The sequence below is a fragment of the Etheostoma cragini genome, chromosome 9 (genome assembly GCF_013103735.1).
Source record: "Etheostoma cragini isolate CJK2018 chromosome 9, CSU_Ecrag_1.0, whole genome shotgun sequence".
NCBI classification, from domain to species: Eukaryota; Metazoa; Chordata; class Actinopteri; order Perciformes; family Percidae; genus Etheostoma; species Etheostoma cragini.
In genome coordinates, this window is record NC_048415.1 from 14,333,719 (window position 1) to 14,355,716 (window position 21,998).

At 40.6% G+C, this 21,998-nt stretch overlaps 1 protein-coding gene across 9 annotated transcripts in view; it reads right to left on the minus strand.

Moving 5' to 3' along the window:
- Positions 1–21,998, minus strand: part of LOC117950224 (unconventional myosin-IXb) — a 59,060-nt gene that overhangs the window by 33,359 nt on the left and 3,703 nt on the right. For all 9 annotated transcript variants that reach the window (XR_004657847.1, XM_034881026.1, XM_034881032.1 and 6 more), the window contains exons 2-4: positions 5,344–5,564; positions 4,992–5,211; positions 2,904–3,410 (exon numbers count right to left, since the gene is read on the minus strand). Coding sequence is in view for 8 of the 9 variants with exons in the window: in XM_034881026.1 (XP_034736917.1) it covers positions 2,904–3,410; positions 4,992–5,211; positions 5,344–5,501 (885 nt within the window). In the remaining variant the exon portion in view is untranslated. The remainder of the gene's footprint in view (positions 1–2,903; positions 3,411–4,991; positions 5,212–5,343; positions 5,565–21,998) is intronic.

The window sequence follows — 21,998 nt, forward strand, 5'->3', positions numbered from 1 at the left end:
TGCAAAAGAATGGCAAGTACTAAAATAGCCTAACGTTAGGTCATTGACACATGTGCTCCTAAATACATTCACAATGTGACTGAAACGTTCACATTGTAGAGCCCTGTCTAAGGTCACACATTTTAATGCAACCATATACACCACACAAGATTATGGTTAATACAAAAGAACCAGAACTGCAGGGCAGTCTAATAGTCCGCAGTGTTGAAAACGTACATCATAAGTAGAGTTAATCTTCCAATGATGGAGGCCTACACTGCAGAGCACAGTGTAAGACAGCACTCAACAGTCTTGTTTATAAGAGCATAAGAGTGGAAATTATGTTGATGCTGAAAATGACTTCACAATAATAACCCTGCTTGAGGACGCGGTCCAATTGGACCAGAGGTAAATTCTTCCATATGTGAAACTAGAGGAGAACCCGTTTCTCATTACAGGGATGAAAAATAAACAAAATGAAGTCAAGTCAGTTCTTTGCAACATAGCTCACAGATTAAAATAAAAACTTACCTTTCATGATGCAACTTTTTTTTTTTTTAAATAAATAAATAAAAAAGCTAACTGATGTCTACTTGTCTGCATGTATTTGTATGTGCCTCTTTAGTCACCAAACACAGTTTGCAATGAGCTCTGGATATTCAACTGTCTGCAGCATAAAGATACCCTCTGCGGTCTTACAGACAGAACGTTTCAGTCACTGGTGGCCCCTCACACACTATCTGTTTCTAAATGCAGAGTTATTCAAATTATTCACTTCAAAGTTGCCTGAAAAAACACACACACGCTCAAGTTTGACAGGACAGTGCAAATAAAAATGGTTTTGATTTGGTTGACTAACAAATGAATATTAAAATATGCATTTTGAATGCAAATGTATAAGACAGGAAAATATGGGTCTTGTTGCTGTACAGTTGCTTACTTGAGTTAATCAGACAACTAACTATAAGACACGCCGTCTGTCCAGACTCCATATGACTCTGTTAAAGAGACGGTTGGTCAGTCTGTGTCTGTCTAGAGCCGGTCCTGAACGCGGTGCACCATTAATATCAACCAACTGGCCTTACTTGAGTTTATATGATTTACTGATGGTTACCTACTAACCAATTCTAAGGATCGACCGATATGGATTTTTTAGCGCCAATGCAGTTACAGATTTTTGTTCCCAAAAGCCTCAGCCGATGACCAATAGGGTTTTGCTCCTGCAATTTAAATCATAAAAATGCAAACCCTGCCATACTGGATTTGTTTCCGGAATCTGCTCTTCTATTTCTTTAAAAATAATACACAAAACCCAGATTAGTGTCACTTCTGCAATCATCTTACACTCATATCACCAAATTATGTGTGCAATGTGCATCATATGGATATGGTGCACTGCATATGGTTAACTGTGCAAGGCTAAAAGGCTTTTATTAACCTCTACAGCACAGCCTTGATGATGCATTGCTTGCTGACATATTATAATACAAATATAATCAGGTAGTCACAAAATGTCCTTTGTCAACACATTTAAATGATTTAAGAAAACAATAAACCTGAAAAGTAGCCACTGAAATAAAGTACTTTATTTTTGATTTAAAGTCTGCCATGGTGCTAGTGGTGGAGGGGCAGTGCATGGGAACTGCAGCAGCTCCAGCAACACAGAGCTGCATGTGGATGCATGTCTGTCAATAATGCCGGGGAAAAAAATTTGCAAATGCAGCAGCCCAAAAAAATCAGTCTATCACTTATCAATTCAGTAACTTCTATTTCCCTTTCGGTATCAGTTGGGCTGTAGTTTTGGTTAATTCTGTCTTGTCAGCTAATGCAGAGAGCAAGTCACTACAAGAACTTTCATCTTTTAAGAAAGCAGGAAGAGGAGCAGTCACCTGACTGAAACAGCAACAAGGAAACCAGCATCTAGTCAACAACAGCCCTTAACGAAATTCATGTTGTTCATGTTCTAATGGTCAAAAACAGAACCCATAATGTTAGGCAATCAGTTACCCAAAGAGAGCAAGATTGTATGTTAAACAAAATCAAAAATATCAAATCAAAAGTAGGTAGAGATAGGAAACGAACAAACCTATCTTATCTAGAGTCCCACAGCATTTTTAAAGGCAAGGGGCCACGAGACCGGTTGATAAAGCAACTTCCCATCCTCTTTTTCATTTCTTCTTTCTGGGTAGACCATAGTCTTTATGCTGAAGTATTTTACACTGCACATAGACTACCATATGGCCCATTTGCTCAGCCTACACACAGAAGTGCAATTGAGTCACAGCCTGAAAACCCATTTGCTCTGTACTGCATAGGATTTGATCCTTTCATGGGATGTTTTCTTATTCATAACCACTGGAGATAAATATGCCCCAAAGAATAATGTCCAAATATAAGTCAATGTATTTTGCATCCTCTGACTATGTGTGTGAATGCTTTTGCATGTCCTAGCAACATAAGTCACCTTTGAGGAAGCAATGTCATTGTTGGATACAACTTAATCAAAAGAGCAATGCATTGACACCTGACAAAAGCCGATGCAGAAATAAAAAAAGCAGATTGCTTTAACAGATCATTTGTGACATGAGATGTTTTACATGTGACTGACGAGACAGATGAGAACCTCAGAAGCTAATGGACATCTAACAGACTCACTTGTTTCACTTACAAAATCTACAGTATTTTATCTAAGTACATTATTCCTTATGTTGTTGGCCCTTATACAAGACAGACACCAGCTTTTACATTTTCCCCCCATCTCTTACCTCACAAGAATTAAGCCGCTTCCCCAACCAGAACAAGTCACTAACATTTGTCTAAGAGTTACCTCAATAGTTTTAGAGAAAAAAACTCAACATGAAGTGGTTGTCAGCCAAAGTGACTGGTGGAGTGGACACAGTCTGTCACACACGGTAACATCTTACCTCCAGGACTGGTCCAGCTCCTAGTATGGTCCTCTCCACCCCACTAGCATAGCCCTTCTGGCTAAGAGCGGTCAGACAGTGGATCAAGAAGTTGGTACTCTGGGTCTTGCCTGAGCCACTTTCCCCAGAGATGACGATGCACTGGTTGACCCTCTTCCTGAGCATAGCGTAGTAGGCCACATCTGCGATAGCAAAAATATGAGGCTCCAGTTTGCCCAGCTGGTGGTTCTCGTACATCTTGACATACTTAGGGTTGTAGATGGGCAGGAACTTGAAAGGGTTGATGGCAATGAGGATGCTGCCTGCATAGGTGTAGATTTTGTTCTTGTAAAAGCGCTTGCGTAGGTTGTTTAATATGCTGTCCTCATTGAGGACGGGGAGGTTGCAGAGGTCTGCAAAGTCGTCCTGTGGAGGAGGAAGGAAGCCCCTGGCGGCTAGCTGTGCTTCCTGTTCCTTAGTCACAGGTGGAAGGTGGACATAATGGATAGTACCATCATGGTTCCTCTCCTGGATCGGGGGAAGAAAAAAAAAAAGAAGCTTTATTATGTAAATCATATCCTGATGAAACTGAAGCACTTGCATCTGTCCGATGTCGTTAAAATTATTCTTGGTTGTTTTGAAGTTCTTAAAACCAGTCAAAATGGTAAAGGGCAGTCCCAAATGGCATAGAACCCACAGGGATGACATTATATTGTGAAACATTTTGCATGTAACTTATTAACTGCCTTTTTTGTCATCATTAGAGTGTCATTTGTTACAGTGAGGAAAATAAGTATTTGAACACCCTGCTATTTAGCAAGTTCTCCCACTTAGAAATCATGGAGGGGGCTGAAATTGTGATCATAGGTGCATGTCCACTGAGACATAATCTAAAAAAATAAAAAATAAATCCAGAAATCACAATGTATGAATTTTAACAGTTTATTTGTATAATACAGCTGCAAATAAGTATTTGAACACCTGTCTATCAGCTACAATTCAGACCCTCAAAGACCTGTTAGTCTGCCTTCAAAATGTCCACCTCCACTCCATTTATTATCCTAAATTAGATGAACCTGTTTGAGGTCGGTAGCTGCATAAAGACACCTTTCCACCCCATACAATCAGTAAGAATCCAACTACTAACATGGCCAAAACCAAAGAGCTGTCCAAAGATACTAGAGACAAAATTGTCCACCTCCACAAGGCTGGAAAGGGCTACGGGGAAATTGCCAAGCAGCAATCCACAATCCCAAGAACACCATCCCTACTGTGAAGCATGGGGGTGGTAGCATCATGCTTTGGGGTTGTTATTCTGCACATGGGACAGGGCCACTGCCCTGTATTAAGGAGAGGATAATCGGGGCCATGAATTGCGAGATTTTGGGGAACAACCTCCTTCCCTCAGTTAGAGCATAGAAGATGGGTCGAGGCTGGGTCTTCCAACATGACAACGACCCAAAACACACAGCCAGGATAACCAAGGAGTGGCTCTGTAAGAAGCAAATCAAGGTACTGGTGTGGCCTAGCCAGTCTCCAGACCTAAACCCAATAGAGAATCTTTGGAGGGAGCTCAAACTCGGTGTTTCTCAGCGACAGCCCAGAAACCTGACTGATCTAGAGAAGATCTGTGTGGAGGAGTGGGCCAAAATCCCTTCTGCAGTGTGTGCAAACCTGGTAAAAAACTACAGGAAACGTTTGACCTCTGGAACTGCAAACAAAGGCTACTGTACCAAATATTAACATTGATTTTCTCAGGTGTTCAAATACTTATTCGCAGCTGTACAAATAAATAGTTTAAAAAATCATACATTGTGATTTCTGGATTTTGTTTTAGATTATGTCTCTCACCATGGACATGCACCTACAATGACAATTTCAGACCCCTCCATGATTTCTAAGTGGGAGAACTTGCAAAATAGCAGGGTGTTCAAATACATATTCTCCTCACTGTATTTAGGTTGACTACTTCTTTTGTTTTTTCCGGAAAAGAGCAATTGAGAGTAGAACAAAGCAGAATGTAATAGTCAGACCGTGGGAGGACACTTCTCAGCGGTCCAAATACATAGAGTCTGACTGCAAAAGTGAACTGTGTGCCGTCAACTCTACCTGTAGTAAGAAGTAAAAGCCAAGGCTCTGAGGGTGTTGCTCTTGGGCTTTCCGAGGCCACAGCAGAAACCTTTGTGCTGGCAGGTCTCCAGCCTCGAGCACCCACTCCTCTCCGCCACATTCCTTCACCTCTGCCAGCACATACATTCGACCAGGGTCCAGCCCAAGTGCCGTGGCAGCGTCCGAGATCACGGAGGCTGCTGTCGCATCTTTCTGCACTCTGATGAGTAGAACAAAGTAATTGCTATGATTGATCAATGCTGGGTTACAGTAGTTCCTCTACTTTAATATCATAGCCAAACATTTATTGTTAATGCTACATTTTCTAACTGTAATGTTGTGGCACGCTCACCTAAGGTTGCAGCAGGTGGTGGACTGGGCAGCCAACCGTGGGTAGATTTGGAGCAGGTATGAGCGGCCATCATGATCGTTGGGGCAAGCTGGCCCGCCTCCCCCCCCTCCTCCACCAGCGTTCGTTGCCATGGTGGCAGCGCCATCTCTGACACTCATCCTGGGCCAGGGGGAGTGGCCTCAGCATGCCGCACCCACTGCTTCCCTCTCACCACGCAGCACCTGTAAATGACAGGTTGATTGATTGATTAATTACACTTTTATACAGCCACACGGACAATGATGCCTGATCATTTTATAATACTGACATTGGACCATGATAAAATGAGGCTTTAAGGCCACAGCAGAAATCTTTGCAGTCACACTAGGGTGGACAGAATTTTTTTCCCCAACAATTAGCTAATTTATTCCAATAAACATTTAGCACTTGTGTAATGCCAGTAGAACCACTGCAAGGCAGTGAATGGTTTCCAATATAAACCATTGCAGCTTTCTAAAAGCTTAAACAGTACGTCATTGCCGCTCTGAGCAAGCCTTTTAAATGCAAACAAAATAGTTGATTTACAAATCTCAAAGTCTCAAACAACATCAGAAGCATGGGAATTTTACTCTCTGAATTTTCCGTCATGGACACAACGTAACTCCGCTACAGAGATTTGTCTTTATTAGCCTAGAAAAGATAGAAGAAGAAGAAATAAAACAGTTTGATAGGATAGACTTAGACTTCTCTTTATTAATCCTTTTGGCATGACTCCTGTGAGGAAATTGAAAGTTCCAGCAGCAGTTTTAGCAAGAAAAAAAGAAATTAAAACAGATTAAAAAAGACAGTATAAAGACAACAAAATAACAATAATAATAACAACAACAATAAGAACACTTGTCAAATAAACAAAGAAAAGACCATACATTATTATTAAAGTGTCAGTGTTGAGTCCAGTGTTAAAGTACAGGCTTTAGAAATAAGCAACAGATCATTCGTAGGGCCTGGGTCCCATGAAGTTGTTAACTTTCCTAAACCTATTTTTCTGTAATCAGTGGTTTATCATAAAAATATTAAAACCCTCTACACTATAGAGAGCAGAGTACCCAAAACTAAATAGTAATCCAAATGTTCCAATCCACTGAAATGTTTCAGAAATATTATCAGAGAAATTAAATGAGAAAAAAAAGTGTAAGGTGAGAGACCATTTCTTGATCCTAACCTCATGTTGTGAAAAAGCTAATAAGTCTGAAGTGATAACTGACAACCTAATATGTTAACTTAAAACAACAAAACAAAACAAACAAAGGCAAACTTCAATATATTTTGATTGTATGATATCTGACAGAGAAAGCAAAGAGGTAAATTGAGAAAAATGTAGCTAGTTTCCAGTTTGTGGTTGTCCTCACATCTAAAAATACAGTCTTCAAAGTAGGTCAAACAAAGATTAAAATGTACTTCCATTTCAGGCACAGGGTTCAGACAAGAGCATCAGTGGTGACTCAAATTTAAGAACACTGCATTGCATTGTTGTCACATCAAATATAAATACCTTTGCTACTGAAACTTTACCGTAAGCTGCAACTACTGCACAGAAATCAAACCCTTCCGCTTGACGACAGCAACCAAGACAAAAAAACAGAGAACACCTAACCACAAATGGTGTAATGACTATTTGATATTATAGTTATGTTATCCGCTCTCACAGACAAGACACCTACAGTTGTGTATGATGAAGAACTGACATGATAATGTTTAGCAACTTTTCACAACAACTCATCTCTCAATCCAAGGATAACTCAACTCTGCCGGGGAAGGTTCCAACACTAAAACACTTACAACATCACAGAGTGCCGGGCAAAACAATACCTGAGAACAAAGTAGAGGTTAGTTTAGAACTTACTGTTATCACTGATTTCCTAACCGAGGTGACGCTGCCTTGAAGATTTACCAGGCTCTTTTATGAACTAGACCACAAAAAACTAAGGGGGCGGGACAAACGTATTACTGATGAATCACATGACCGGTCCAATGCCATTAAACTCTTGAGTCAACGAGGTCAGACACCAATTCTTTGAGAACCCTTTCATGTAACTGCAGCACTGTTTTAAGTAAGAGTTTGGCAAAAGAGGGCCATAATAGATGTTTTAGTTCAAACCAATCACTATGTCATACTTCTGGTTGATGATGTACTAATCGGTAAATCAGATGTTGTGGTGTATAGCTGTAATGAAACCATGCATACTTTCAGTCATCCTCAACATGTGACTAGTTCTACTGTGAGGTATGAGCAGGCATTGCAAGGTTTAATTACACAAGAATTAAAGCAAAATAATAAATGTAACCAAAGCGTTTACATGCTGTTCAGTAAAAGTTGAGCAAGAGTTCACAGCATGCTGAACTTCTACTGACGTCACACATTTGTCCTAAATGGCCTCATGTTCTTGATTCAGAGAAAACTAAAATTGAAATACCAATCTTTAACTCTTCAATGAACACATGGCTATCTGCAAACTGCACATAGAGAAAAGAGAACAGTTTGGTTCAACGGCTAGCAGTTTTTCACACCACAACCTTTTTTTACAGTAGTTAGCGTCAGTACAAAACCATATAGGGCTAACACTACTCTGTAATTAGCACTCAAATCATTATACAATCATAGTTCTTAGTAAAACTGCGAGCTAACTTGACTCCGCACCAAAATTACTAACACTGTGTTGCTGTGGTTACTTTGGTGGACTGACATGATGATAGCTTGGCCGACATTACCGATTCATTTAAAGGAAACTCTTTAAATTCATACTGAGGTATTTACGGACACACTCTCAGTCACAGTAACATCTAGCTGGTCCACAGCCAAAGGATTAGGACCCAGGTTAAGGCTGTCTGTAAAAAAACTGAATGCAAAATAGTGAATTATAGTTGAGTGTGAATCACAGAGACAGCAGATGGGTAAGGTTTGGTCTAATGATGGTTCATGTAGTGTGGCTTTGCATCAGCAATGTATTCTGCGTACACTATAAGTTCCCCTTTGGGAGAAAAGAACCTGGTTTAAATCACTGTATGGCATGCAGACTGGCCTGCTTTAGTAACCTGATCCACGGGTCGAGTCCTAAAAGTATCAAGGCCTATAGTTTATCACTTTCATTATTCGAGAAAAGACCGTTTATTTCTCAACCTGAAAAATAAGAAATGTTATTGTTTGACATATGCCCAAAAAAGCACTGTGAAGGAAAAGAGGCCGCTTTCACAAATCCTTTACTTTAAAAGGTTTGTTTTTACTAAAACTTTACATTAACTGACATAACCAATGTGTTCTGTGGAGTTATCACAATTGATACACACATGTGAATTAGCTCAAATAACAGGATAGCTCATTTCAATCATGTGCAAAAATATCTAGATAATGTTTTGTCTCTTCCTGTACCATTTAACCATGAGATTTGTTGTCAAGAAAAGAATAATCAGAAAACACAAAAGTCTTGTCTTTAGAAGGAAGTAGCATCTCTAACTAAAAACAAGATAGCAGGCTACCAAACCACATGGTGCTTCTAGGAACTGGTTGGGTGTCTCTAACCAATGTTTCTGGGGTAGCCTTAATCGATCATTTTGCCTTGTTCAAGCAAGTTTTCAGATTTTCTTTTTGCCTTTATGAAGCATGAGCATCCTTGAATTTGTTGGTTAAGATATACTAAAGGACCAAGATCACTACATACTATAACGGACCAAATACAAAACTCAAACAACAAATATTTCTTATCACAGCCAACTCTGGTTTCATTTAGGTCACAGTAGAGAATTAGAGGAAAATACAGCAGCTTGAGAGTCATGAGCTTGTGCCTTTGCCAGAGTAGCTGACCACAGTCCCAAAAACTTGCAAGCCTGTAAAATGCCACGGCATGCAAAACTGCAGAGACCACAAAAGACAGCATCATTATTATCCTCGATACTGGGCCCGGTCTGGTTTAAATATGTTACTTTAACTCCTGAGTTGCTGGTTTCCAAAGAGCAAATATAAATAACAGTACGTGTGTGTAAGACAAAAAGCATTTAATCTCAGTTTGAGTGGATGTGTGGAGAAAAATAGGGAAGTGGCAGAAAGAAAGGGCAGAAGGACAGACAGAGAGAAAGGTAAACACCTAACATAAGATCGAAAAGAGAGAAGTCCCAGGGGACAATCAAAGGAGACGAAGGCTTTGAGATAATGCAGCTTCCTCCCTGTGGAGGAGATCCTCTGCAAGGATGCCCAGCATTCCTCAGATAAGACTCGGGGTTGTCTGCGTTGCGTAGGCTTAGCTTGGCACTTTAGCTGCTTACTGAGGGATGATGTGAAGACACTAGAGAACAGGGCTACTGAGGGTAGACAGAGCTGCTTACTGTGGGCATGAGGGGGCATTAACAACCAACAAGCTTCTACAACCAGACATTTTTATAAAGGCGGAACCACTCATCCCCTATGGACTCATTTACCTCATCCCACCTAACCCCTTATTATCCAGTCAAGGAGAATAGGCTTGGAGTAAAGTACATTCATGGGGTAAATAATAAAGATAAAGATTGGTCTACACACAGAAATGTTACTCAATTAATTCCTTTAAAACAGAAAATCAACAATCAAACAGTACAACCAAATTAACAGCTAGAAAAACTACTTGAGAGATTATAGTTATATTTTTCTTTTAGATTACATTTTCTTAGACCACACATTCATGTCTGGACTACTGCTTCCTCTGTCACAGGGGAACTATTAGAGAAGATATGTCAATATTTCACTGGACCTTACTGTTAACACTGACAGTTGACTGTATGTGCTAGAATTCTGAGCAGCACTAGTGTACACAATCAGTCAATAAAAGTGTGTTTCATGCATGCGCACAGAAACAATTAAGAACAATACCCCTCTGCCAAACTGGAAAGAGAAATAATATATATAGCATAAAACAAGCACTAATTTAATGACATAACTGAAGGTGGAGTTGGCAGGAAGAGCACGAGTTGTTTGACAGACACTGGCAGGAATGAAATAAGTCAAGCAGGTCTTACTCACTTTCTCCCAACTCCTCCTCTGTCTTCCTCACCCAATTAAAAAAAAAAAAAGAAGTAAAGAGCTTCACCCAGAGAAGAGGAGGAGCGATAGTAAGTCTAGAGTGCCAATTAGTGATGAGAGAAAAGAAATATTTTGCCTTTATATGGCCAGTTGTTTTAGTGTCTATGATCTCTCTTAGAAGGCTTAAGTGATATGCTCTATTTTCTTCCAAATGGACCTCCCAAGACAATCACACTCATATATATATATATATATATACACACACTGACTGACTGTATAAACACGAAGCCAGTCAGTGCTGAGACACCACCAGCTGACTCTATGATCTGGCAGGAAGTTAATGACCCAGTGAAACATAGAGGGTCAATGAGCTTCAGCTGGAATACCCTATGCATTTCTCCATGTTAACTCTTTTTCTCACTCCTCCAGCCTTATCCGTCTTCCCATCGGTACCATTCCCAAAAGAAAGAAAAACAGCAAAAGGAATCCCTTCAGTTTTGGAGGACCCAGCCCTAATGAGCAAATGCAATGTTACATTTCCCCATCATGAGTGTTGTAAAACAAACCTTTTTGGACCTGACTCAGAAAGAATATGTGACTATGTATTAAAAAAGAATGTGTCAGGTTAATCAGATAAAAAAAAAAAAATACATGTCTGACTGCTTTGTGAAGCATGAATATGTTGGACTGGCAGTAAAGGTCCTACATAGTTTGATTTAAGGCTTTTTTCTTGAACAAAATGTTCATATCCATCCACCAATGTTTTTATAATTCTCATATCTTTGGAAATCTTGAGAGCTTGACTACAATTTAAACAAAGATCTTCGGGTTCAAACTGTGCTTGTAGTGAAGGACCCGCCGAAAGGTTTTATGGGGCTTAGGAGGTTAACCATTTGAACATCTGTGTTCAAGTTAAATGCAATGATTTTGTTTTAAACACAATTTCAAACCTCAAAATCCCCAAGTCCACCTACACCCTTTCCAGTGTATATCTGCGTGCCTGGTTGCAATGCAGTAGACATAAGCTCCTTTCCTCTCCCAAGGGACAGTACCGCTGAGGGTCACTGAGGTATCCATCACCACTACAACTCTCTCTGCATGACCTAAAGGGGATAAGAGGGGCTGGCTCTTTGCCAATGCAGGCTGTACTGTCCTCCGGGCACAATGAGAAGCAGAAGCAAGGGAAGTAAAGACTCACTGTGTGTGTGTGTCTGTATTTGTGTGCGCTTTCTACGGGTCTTAGCCTGTGAACATGTGTGTGTGTGTGTGTGTGTGTGTGTGTGTGTGTGTGTGTGTGTGTGTGTGTGTGTGTGTGTGTGTTGTCTTTGGGATTCATAAACGCACGCGGGACTTGTGTGATAGAGAAAGAAAGATCAGTCCTGTTGCTGTTGACTGGTGTTAAATCAGCCTCACAGTTGAGGCTCTATAGGAAGTGCAGATGCATCCAAAATGGCTATGAATGGCCGAGAGCCCTTACTCCGGAGCCATGTAGCCTATTCAAAGATGGAGCTTTTTGTTTAAAAGGGGACCAAAACCTCAATCGGGGAATTAACTCATCCAGCAGACACCAACTGGGCTCAATAAGACTAACACAGATGGAGAGGGAACTATGAGGAGAGAGTGAAGGAGAAGGAAGAAAAAGGGAACTAAAAGCTCATCTCCTCCCCCCCTATTTTTTAAGTCAGCGCCCAGGCTGGCCAGACATGAACAATAAAAACTGTGAGCTGAGGAGCATCTGCTGCCGTCTAAAGAAGAGGATAAAGGAGAGAGGAGCCGCAGGGATGCAGTCTTTGACTTGTTGTTGATATTAACCTATTCATTCAATATGGAGCCCAAGCTCATGGTCAAAACCCTCTTCTCTGCCACAAGCAAGCTTAAAAGGAGTATTAAGTGCAGAGAAAGACCTCACAGATGCTTTTTGGTCTTAGAACCAAAATTTGCTCAGTGGTTCTCTTTGAGAGAGATAAACACACCATTCGACAGCTTGGTTTCCAAGCCATAGCTGAACTCAAGTTAGCCAGCTGTCCGTCACAATAAATCACCAGAACGGCCATGGACAACACTAATCAATTATAACATGGTCATCTGAGTGCGCTCCATTGATCTGCCAATCCCAATATCATGTGTCTGAGTCACGTATTGACAAACCGCAGCAGGCTGCTGCTCATTTGACATCGCTCGGAGGTAGGTATAACCCCACATCACACACAGGTCATTCAACTGAGGCTGGCTGTAAACACACTGGACAACCTAACTTAAGACAACTTGTAATAATGGCTGAATTACTTATACAAGGCCTATCAGCCTGTTCTGCTGTTGCTTGAGGCAACCCGACATTAGTTTTAGCCACAGCTTTATGAACTCCTACTTTATGTACAGTTCCCAGCAGGCCAGTAATCCAGCAGGCCAGGGTACAGCCTCACACTACTCCCCCCTTGTCTCACCACTCGTCTGCCTCAGCTGGACTGCTGTGTTTTCAACTGCTTCCTTAACTCTGCCCCCTTCCCTACAGCTCTCCTGTCATACCACTGTCTTTAACAGATCTCTCCCAATGCTTCCCCTTTGGCTCCCCACTGGTCACCCCCCTCTGCTCCCTGCTGCCTAACGTTTAGCACTGCTGCTTTAACTCAGTCCAGATGCCAAACTATATTGAGTACAGGAAAAGCTCAGTGTTGAGAGAACTCTGCTTCCTATAAAAAACTCCATGTCCTGGTGTTTTTGGTTTACAAATAATTCACATTTATCATCCAGTCAATCAGACCTGAAGGCAAGCCCCAGCGGGCAAAGGAAAAAGGCCAACAAAATGGATTTGAATCAAACCACACAAAAGATGAGGCAGAGGGCTGCAAAAGAGCCCAATGAAGCTGCCCACCCCCCCCAAATAACATCCCAGCCTTGAACGTCTGCCTTGCACAGACATAAGTGTCCAGGTTCTTTAATCCAGAGGTCAATACTGGGATGAGATGATGCATAGCAACCAAGATGGTACAGAGAAAAATGTTTTCAATCTGTGTGATGAACTGAAACTCTAGATTCAAAGCAGCAGCATCCACATGAAATACACCAGACCCGTGAGGGCATAGCATGTCTGACTTAATGCAACCCAGAAGGTCTTTGCTGAGTCCGATTGGCGGTTTTGGGATTCCACGCTAGTTGGTGGTGACACGGCATTCCAGAGAGTTTCCCAGAGCAGTCATCTCAGCCATGTTGGACTAATAATGGACTACTTTAGACCAGCGATGAACTAATACAGCTAAATGATGACAAGTAGGACACTAGTATGTTCTTATTACAGGCATTCGTGGGGTGGACAAAACATAAACATCAACCCCGACGATGTAATAGATTCGTCCAAAAAATTCTATACTTCAAAGTAGGGCTGAAGTATATTGTGTTTTAGTATCGACATCGTGATGTGCGCATGCGTGATAGTCACATCGCAGGACATTGCGATGTTGATGCTTATACTTTTTTGCTGCTTGATAAAAAAAATGAATCTGTGTCTGATCTAATGTAATTTACACTAATTTAATTGTTCTTGGATACACAGAGTTTGTTGCTAGTGTGCATGACATGCAGGTTTGATTCATTTATCAGACACACAAGCTGGCGCCGCTAGTCAAACACAACCTGAAATTTAGTGGAAGAAACGTGCAATCATTGTCACACACCTTTGCCTGGATTGATATTATTGGATGAATTCAGTGGTGTCATGCTAGTCAACCAGCGTATTTCTACCTAATTTCACTCTCCAAAATCCCTTCAGAAGAGTAGTCACAGCGCTTACTTGCTTATTGGTTTTATCTTCTACGCAGATGCCCTCCCTGACAAAATCACTGCACTACTCAAGAATGATTTATTATATTATATTATATTATATTATATTATATATATGAGCTATTTATGTAATCTTTCAAAAATTACTTCTTTTTTTTCATATAGAAATAAATATCGCAGGGAGAAAAAAATATTGCAATTTCAGTTTTTTCCCAATATCGTGCAGGCCTACTTTAAAGAAAAAAATCTTTTCAATATTTGTAGAGCTGTTGGTTTAAAAAATATTGTTATTGGTGGTGGTATTTCCGTGATAGCCAGCAAAACATAGTCTGTGTGCAGATAGCAAATCAGGAAGCTAAAGGATTTGCCCAAAATGTACAGAAAAGCTGAAACGATTAGTCAATAAGAAATTATTATTTGCAGCCTTGCAGCCTTTGCATTTGATCTGAGGCTGCTCAGGATGGTCTCCAGTTACGGAAACACTTCCTTCCCGTTCAGTGCGACAAACCACATGCACAAACACACCAACATACAGTATGTCGTCTGGAGATGGGGCAGCTGCAGGCGGAAACCAGGAAGAGGACAAAATAGGAAGCAAAGGGAAGGAGGCAGACAGAGGGGATTATTGTACACGCTCACTCATGTGGGCTACCCAGCTCTAAAAAAAAAACTTTCCCAAACACATGACTCCATTGTAGCACCAGAATAGTCATTGCACCAAGTTAATACTTATTTAAAGTCCCATAGCTCTGCCACTGGTTACACATGCCACACACACACTTTTCTTTATTCCTCAGAAAAAGAAAAAAAAAGTTCAGACAACATGATACAATGCCAAACTGCTTCCACCTGTAAGCATTCATCTCGGGTAGCAGGCATAAACTGAGATTTAAACTATCTAACACAAACCAAAGCCTCTACTCTCTCTGCTATGGCACCATGCTTTAGTGGGGGGTTACTAAAAGCAGTGCCAAAACCACGCTCTACCAACTGAGAAACACCTCAACAATTTTAATCATGCTGCATTGTATAAATGTCTTAAATTCAGTTTGAACTTAAAATTGGGACAAAAATCAGCGGGAAGCTAGCAAAAAGAGCGTGTAATGACCGATGTGTAATAAAGGGGAGTAAAAAAAGGGAGGGAAAAAAACTAAAAAATAATTTTAGACATTGTGATATACAACAGATTATGTTGTTCAGCTAGTATAATCTACTGAAACAATCTTCCCTGTGGTTTGGCCTGATAATGTTTGGGTGCCCTGGCAGATTCACACAGCACCGCGTGGATGATAAGCATCTTAGAAAAGATATTGGTGGTCTAACATCTAGGCCTGGGCTGGCCTTTTTCCTAATCTACCCATCTATATTGTTTTTAGAGTAGTGGACTGGTCAGTACCAGTAGGAAAGAGCTAAATGGATGCTGTTCAAAATCATATGCCATATAAAGCCATTTTCTAAAACATTTTCTTACTTAATGTAACTTGCATATGGTGGCATTCATCAGTGACCACAGTCAGACTGCACAGTAAAAATAGAGCTAAAACAAACAGAACAGAGCACAGCCCAGCCAATATAGAGACCATAACCATGGTCTCCTGTTCCCGCTCCATCTCCCTCTCCTTCTATCCTCAGCTTGTTTCTTTCTTTCCATATCTTTCCCCCATCTGTGCCTCCTTTGTCTTTACTCTTCTGTGCTTGGCTTTTTCACTTTTACTTCCCTTGCCACTCTCGGCAGCCCTTCAGGCATCTTGTGGTAAGACTGGGCTGCAGTCAGCAGGCTGTGGCACAGAGTCCAATCCTACTGCTGAACACAAAGTGCTAAGAATGACCAAAATACACGCCTTGTATTGGTATATTAGCACAGGAAATGTACATCAAAGGCTAACATATGGTACTTCGCAATTATTGCGTGCCCAAAAAATGTGTCATTTTGTGTTCAAAAGAAGATCAAGCCTCATTACATAGTGGTCCAAAACTAATCATTTCCAGTTGAGTAATGGCCATGTTTATTTACATAAACACAAATAATCTGATCAAACACTAATCAAGGCAATATGCGAATAAAGTGGAGTCCATGCTCAGTTTTGAGAATGCAATTTTACCCACTATCACAGGAACATTATGCAATGCACCCCAAATCGACTCAAGTTTAAAGGGCATTTTAGCCAATAAACACCATAAACTAACTGAAATAAACACTTAGGACTCATTACATCCACAAACGTCATGCGCTTCTAAGTGGCGCTACGTGGACTTTGAATGCACTAATCCAGCACTGTGCCGCCTTCGCCATTGTCCTCTTTACTTTTGCCCTGGCACATATAATAGGAATGTTCTGTCAACTCTACCGCCTTGCCTGGCGGACATTATTCAATTTTCCTCACATCATTTCAAAAGGAATGACGTTGGAAGTCTACTTTGTTCGTACAACTCTTAAACCAAGATGTAAACAAATCCAACCCAATTTGTAACATTATACTTCCACCTTTAAAAAGAGGATTTCAGAGGACTAAGTATTAGATCAGGGGCTGTATTATCCGTACTATTCCCTTTATAAAGTCTTAGGACTTCAGGTTAATTCTTAAATCTCTTTCGTCCTCTGTATTTGCACCTCCAAAACAAAAAGAGATCACAGCTTGGACTTTTAATACCCTGGTCATTACATAGTCATCATGCAATGTGCATATGTATCTGCATTATACAGGTAGGAGTTTTTATTTTAGAATATAGCAACTGTAATGTTTTATGTGCACTAAAACAACCCAAACTACCAGTTACCAATGGCAATTGTGTGACTCCTGTGGTTTGACAATAGTAAAAGATAGGTGAGCTGAGGTAGACAATGGTTGTGTCAAATGTGCTTTTTGGAGGCAATGTCTTTGACAAAAACATTTTACAATTAAGTCCAATCTAGCCTAAACAATGGTCTGCTAAATGCCCTTATGGCTAGTTTCTGTCTTTTTCTTCTAACCGTAGGAAGAACTGAAAGAGATATCATTATTACCAAGGTTAATTACATTGATAGATGCACTGACTGTGTCTGCCTGGCCCTTATTAGCTGTGCCTAATGATCCCATTTTACAGTCAACCTCAGAGCTAGACCATGGTGCAGAGTAAGAGCCTCAGGGTGTGCCTTCTCTCTGCCCATAATCCGGAGCCAAGGGACAGGATCAGTGACCGCAGAGAGGATGGAGGGGGAGGTTATAGCACTCACCACAGTCATCAACTAGTCAGTCTCAAAACACACACACACACACACACACACACACCTTCCTGAGGGTGACCCCTGCAGCTGAGGGGGAAGGGAGCAAATGACAGAAGGTTTCAAATTATTATATCAGACCTGTGAGCTATAAGTAAGCACAGATTGGGTTTTATTTTTCTATGCAAGAGAGTGCATGTGTTATTGAACAGTAATGATTTTGAAACATGGGATCCATGGGTCCTAGAACAGAATAAAACAGTAGAATCATGCGAAATATGTCAATTTATTGTGGACAGCACCATTATTTTTTGTATGTTTTTGTAGTAGAAATGTTTTTGTTTAGTGACCCTGTGTGGCTGCTGCTGATTTTTGGCTGACAAGTTAAAAGCTCTCACTGGGAGATCTCCAACCACAGGAGCCTCTGCTGGAGTTAAAGCCAAAAGTATTAACAGAGATTAGTAACTCATACCACCTCATATAAAAAAAAATTAACTATCCCTTGAACAGGGAAAAGACTCAAAAAGCTGAAAGCCTAAAAAAAAAATCAGGGCTTATAAGCTGCATGTAGCACAGCTGGTTAAACTGGGTTAATGTTGGCTAACTTTATCTTTACAATGCATACATTTGAATGTGATGAAAGCAGGAAATGTAAGCACTGGAGGGTTACTTCCCAAAAGAAAGTAACAAAAAGATGTCATATGTTGCTTTTAACCTAAATGCAATTTAAAGTCCTTGTTCTCAAGCTGCCTGAAAGTGGTTAAAATATGTCTTTCGTGACATTGACAGATCATTTCAGTTCACTGCTGAATAGACCTGCACGGTATTGGGAAAAATCTAACATTGTGATTTTTTTCTCCTGCGACATCTTTTGCGATATGAAAAAAGGAAAAGTAATTTTTTAAAAGATGACATAAATAGAATTAAAAAATAATAATAATAATAATACATTTGTTAATGAAAAAGGATCTTTTCTAACGTGAACCATTCTTAATTAAACTTTAATGCTTTACAATCACCAAAGCAATGAAGCGCTGTGACTACTCTTCTGAAGTGATTTTGGCGAGGGGAGTTAGGTAGAAATACACTGGTTGACTAGCATGACACCACTGAATTCTATGATAATATCAATCCAGGCTAAAGTGTATGACAATGACTGCATGTTGCTCTAAATTTCAGGTTGTGATCAACTAGCGGGGCCAGCTTGTTTGTTTGATAAATTGCAATACAACAAACTGTGTGTATCCAAGAACAATAAAATCAGTGTAAATTACGTTAGATCAGACACGGAAGTCTGTGGTAGATTAGTGCTACGTTTCCAGCGTCGCGGTTCCAAACCGTAACGTTAGTTGGGACGGATGGACCCCTTGTTTCTTTAGGCTAACTATATTAGCTTCAGGCAGGCTGGCAGCAGCTTTCTGCAGGGGAAAATTACCGGGAGACGCTGTGATTGTGTTGCCTTAATCAGGTGATTTAGTTTGTATTTGCAGCAAACATAAAACACTGACTGCTGTAGCTTCATTGACTACCCATCAAGAACTATGCACATCATTGTGTCAGCGGCAGCTGCTGCCTACGGTACTTCGATGCTAAAACACAATATCGTTCAGCCCTACTGCGGAACATTTTCTAGTTGTATACTTTGGTTAAAACTTTTGCTTTGCTTATAAATGTGCCTTTAATCAGAATCTAAACAGGGAGATTTGGTATAATCATAATCACAATCAAGCTTGTATTTGGGCCTAGCAATGATGGCTGAGCGAAGACTAAATTATAACAAACAAATGCATTGTAAAAGAAGGCCATCCCTAAACAGTTGGTTAGCTTTTTCCTCACATATACCCTATCATTACTTCTGGGTCTATTTTTAAAGCCCATTAATTCAGCATGCCACATTGAAAGAGCCAAGTTACCAAGGAGTTTGTGGAATTGATGACTTTAAAACCTCACCACTCTTCCTCTCTTTACCTCTACTCACACAGACTGCTTTGCTCACTCAGTTTCTTTTGCTTGCAATCTCCATCTGGTCCAGTCTCTACAAAATACAGGTCACTGCAAATCCACACTGCAAGGCTCAGTTAGCAGCTTTCTAAAGAGCACCAGGGCTATTTTTTCTCCCCATCTTTTGCCAGAGAAAGGCAGACCATAGAGCATTGCTGTCACATTATTGGAGTAAGCACTGACATACTGTACACACACCAAATTTTTTTTTTTCAAAAACCCCAGTGTCCCATACCTCTTTTCTGACCTCCTTTCCTCTCCTCCTTTTTTCTTCATACACCTACCCAGCTTGCTTTAGTAGGTATATACTGTTTGGAATCTTTCGGTTTTTACACAGTGCAGCCTTTTCAAATCAGCTGTCAACATCTGTGACGAGAAGGTAAGGTACATAAAGCTCTTTCAACGGCTTAGTGATAGGTGTTTTAGATTGCGCTCTCCTGAACAAGCCCACACGTTTACAAAAGGCCAAATGACACCTAACCTAGCCCTTCCTAGTGTTCTTCAGCAGCAGTGTAAGTAACAGTGATACAGACGTGTACACGTAATACAAACAAGTCTCTACATGTCATGACTTTCCTGCCAAACCCTTGGCAATGAGCCCTTCACTATACCTCATATAGTAGCAATCAGATTTGTCAACATTTAAATTCTACTTACCTAGGCTACATCCACATCAGACGTTTGAATTTAAGGGCGTTTTAAAAATGATCTTTGTCCACACAAGCATTTTTAGCTCAACAGCACAACTAATTTTTGTCCATAAAACATCTGACCATGCATAACACATGACCATTCTCACACTCTGTGCTTGCCGGTGTAATCAGGAAGCGGGTAGTGTGGACGCGAGACATAAATATAGCAAAAGCCAATTATTTATTAAACAAAAACGTAGTGTGTGAATGTAGCCTGAGGCTGTTCTACAGGACTATGGGACTGCAGGTGTCTGCGTCATTCCACAGGTAGCCTACATCACGTTGCCCAACCACAACCAGCTGCACATATAGAGGAACCACATAGTGCTAAGGGACTCATTAGAAATCACTCTGCTGCCACAACACACTATAGCTCCCCCTGTTCCAATTTTCTTGTTCTATCAGCATCCTGAATTAGTCTGAAGCAAAAAATAAAAGGGGAACACAGCAACCTAATACTGCACTCACACTGAAGGCCCGGACATAGCAACCCGACGGCCGGTCGGTGCTCCAGTGCAAATTTTGGGCCAAGACAAAAGGCAACGAGGACGAAAAAGACAGAAGACGCCACAGTCGGCTGTCATCGCCTTTTGTCTTGGCAAAAAGTAGCACTGGAACACACCGCAGAGACTAAAGCCCAGGTCCAAGTAACACCTACATTCAGTGCTTGCGTAAGAGGAAATAAATCACCATACCAGCAGGCAATGGTACTCTATTCTATTCCACAACATACAGTATTTGCTTGATCAGCAGCAGAACCGAAAACAGAGCCTACGGTACCTCCACTTCACCCCCCACCAGGAAGACAGCGGACCCTTGGAGATGGCTAACCAGACTATAACCCGTTCTCTCTGCAAAGAAGTCTCCCTAGGGTGGGAGCAGAGCAACAGAACAACCGGCTGCTGGCTCGTTAGCTAACATTAGCTTGCTAATTTCACCCACCCAACATTCCTTCATCTTACACTGGTTACAGAAAATTTGCCAAACAAAATTGTCACTCATCTGACGATAGCAATGTGCTTTCCTTTGATTTGATAAGAGTTTGAACTAAAATTTACGTTCTTACATTTTACTCATTTAAAGGTTGGTCGGCTGGCTGGTAAGCTAGCTTGCTTTTTTTGGGGCTAATTATTTAGCGGTGCAGAGAGAGAGAGAAAGAGAGAGAGAGAGAGAGAGAGAGAGAGTCTATAACTATATTTATATTAAATATCACGGTATAAGTTTATTTTGTAATGTGTAGGTATGTAGAGCTCTTTTAAAAGACTTGTTATTGTTAAAATAAATATGCCTGTGTCAGTTATGTATATCACGTTGTACATTTGCCGTCTCATGGACATAATGTGCAAAAATAGTTATTTTAATCGTTCAAACCTGTGTTTTTTAGAAGAAACATTCAAACGTCATTTTTGACAGCTCTTATGTGTATTGGATTGATTGTCAGATGAGATGTAAATTAAAAAGGAGCCTTGTGTTAGCCTTTGACAGTCGTGTTTTCCTTACTCTCGTTTTCAATCTGAACAGCCAATCAGATGAATTGGCAGATTTTTCAAAAATATTAAACAGTAGTCTAGAACCAGAATACAATGCCAGAGTGGTTGGTATTGACGACATGTAGCATAGTCTACAGCACCCAATGTGGGTCTAATTTCCCACACTAATCATGACTCATCAAACAGTTGTGTAAAACAAAATACACTTTCCAAGTCATGAAACACCAAACGCATTTGACCCGGAAAACTTACAAGATAAGATTGACTCTAGAGAGCGGTGTTGACAGATCAATTGCAACCTCCACAAAGTTGCTTTTATTGTCTAGCATGCACAAACAGCCCACACCCCTTCTGAATCAGCAATAAAACAACATGCTAATATGTAGCCAACCACATAGCACCTGAGACATCAATGTCAACATTAAGCCATTGCAATGTCATTACCATCCTTCGCCAAACATTTCATT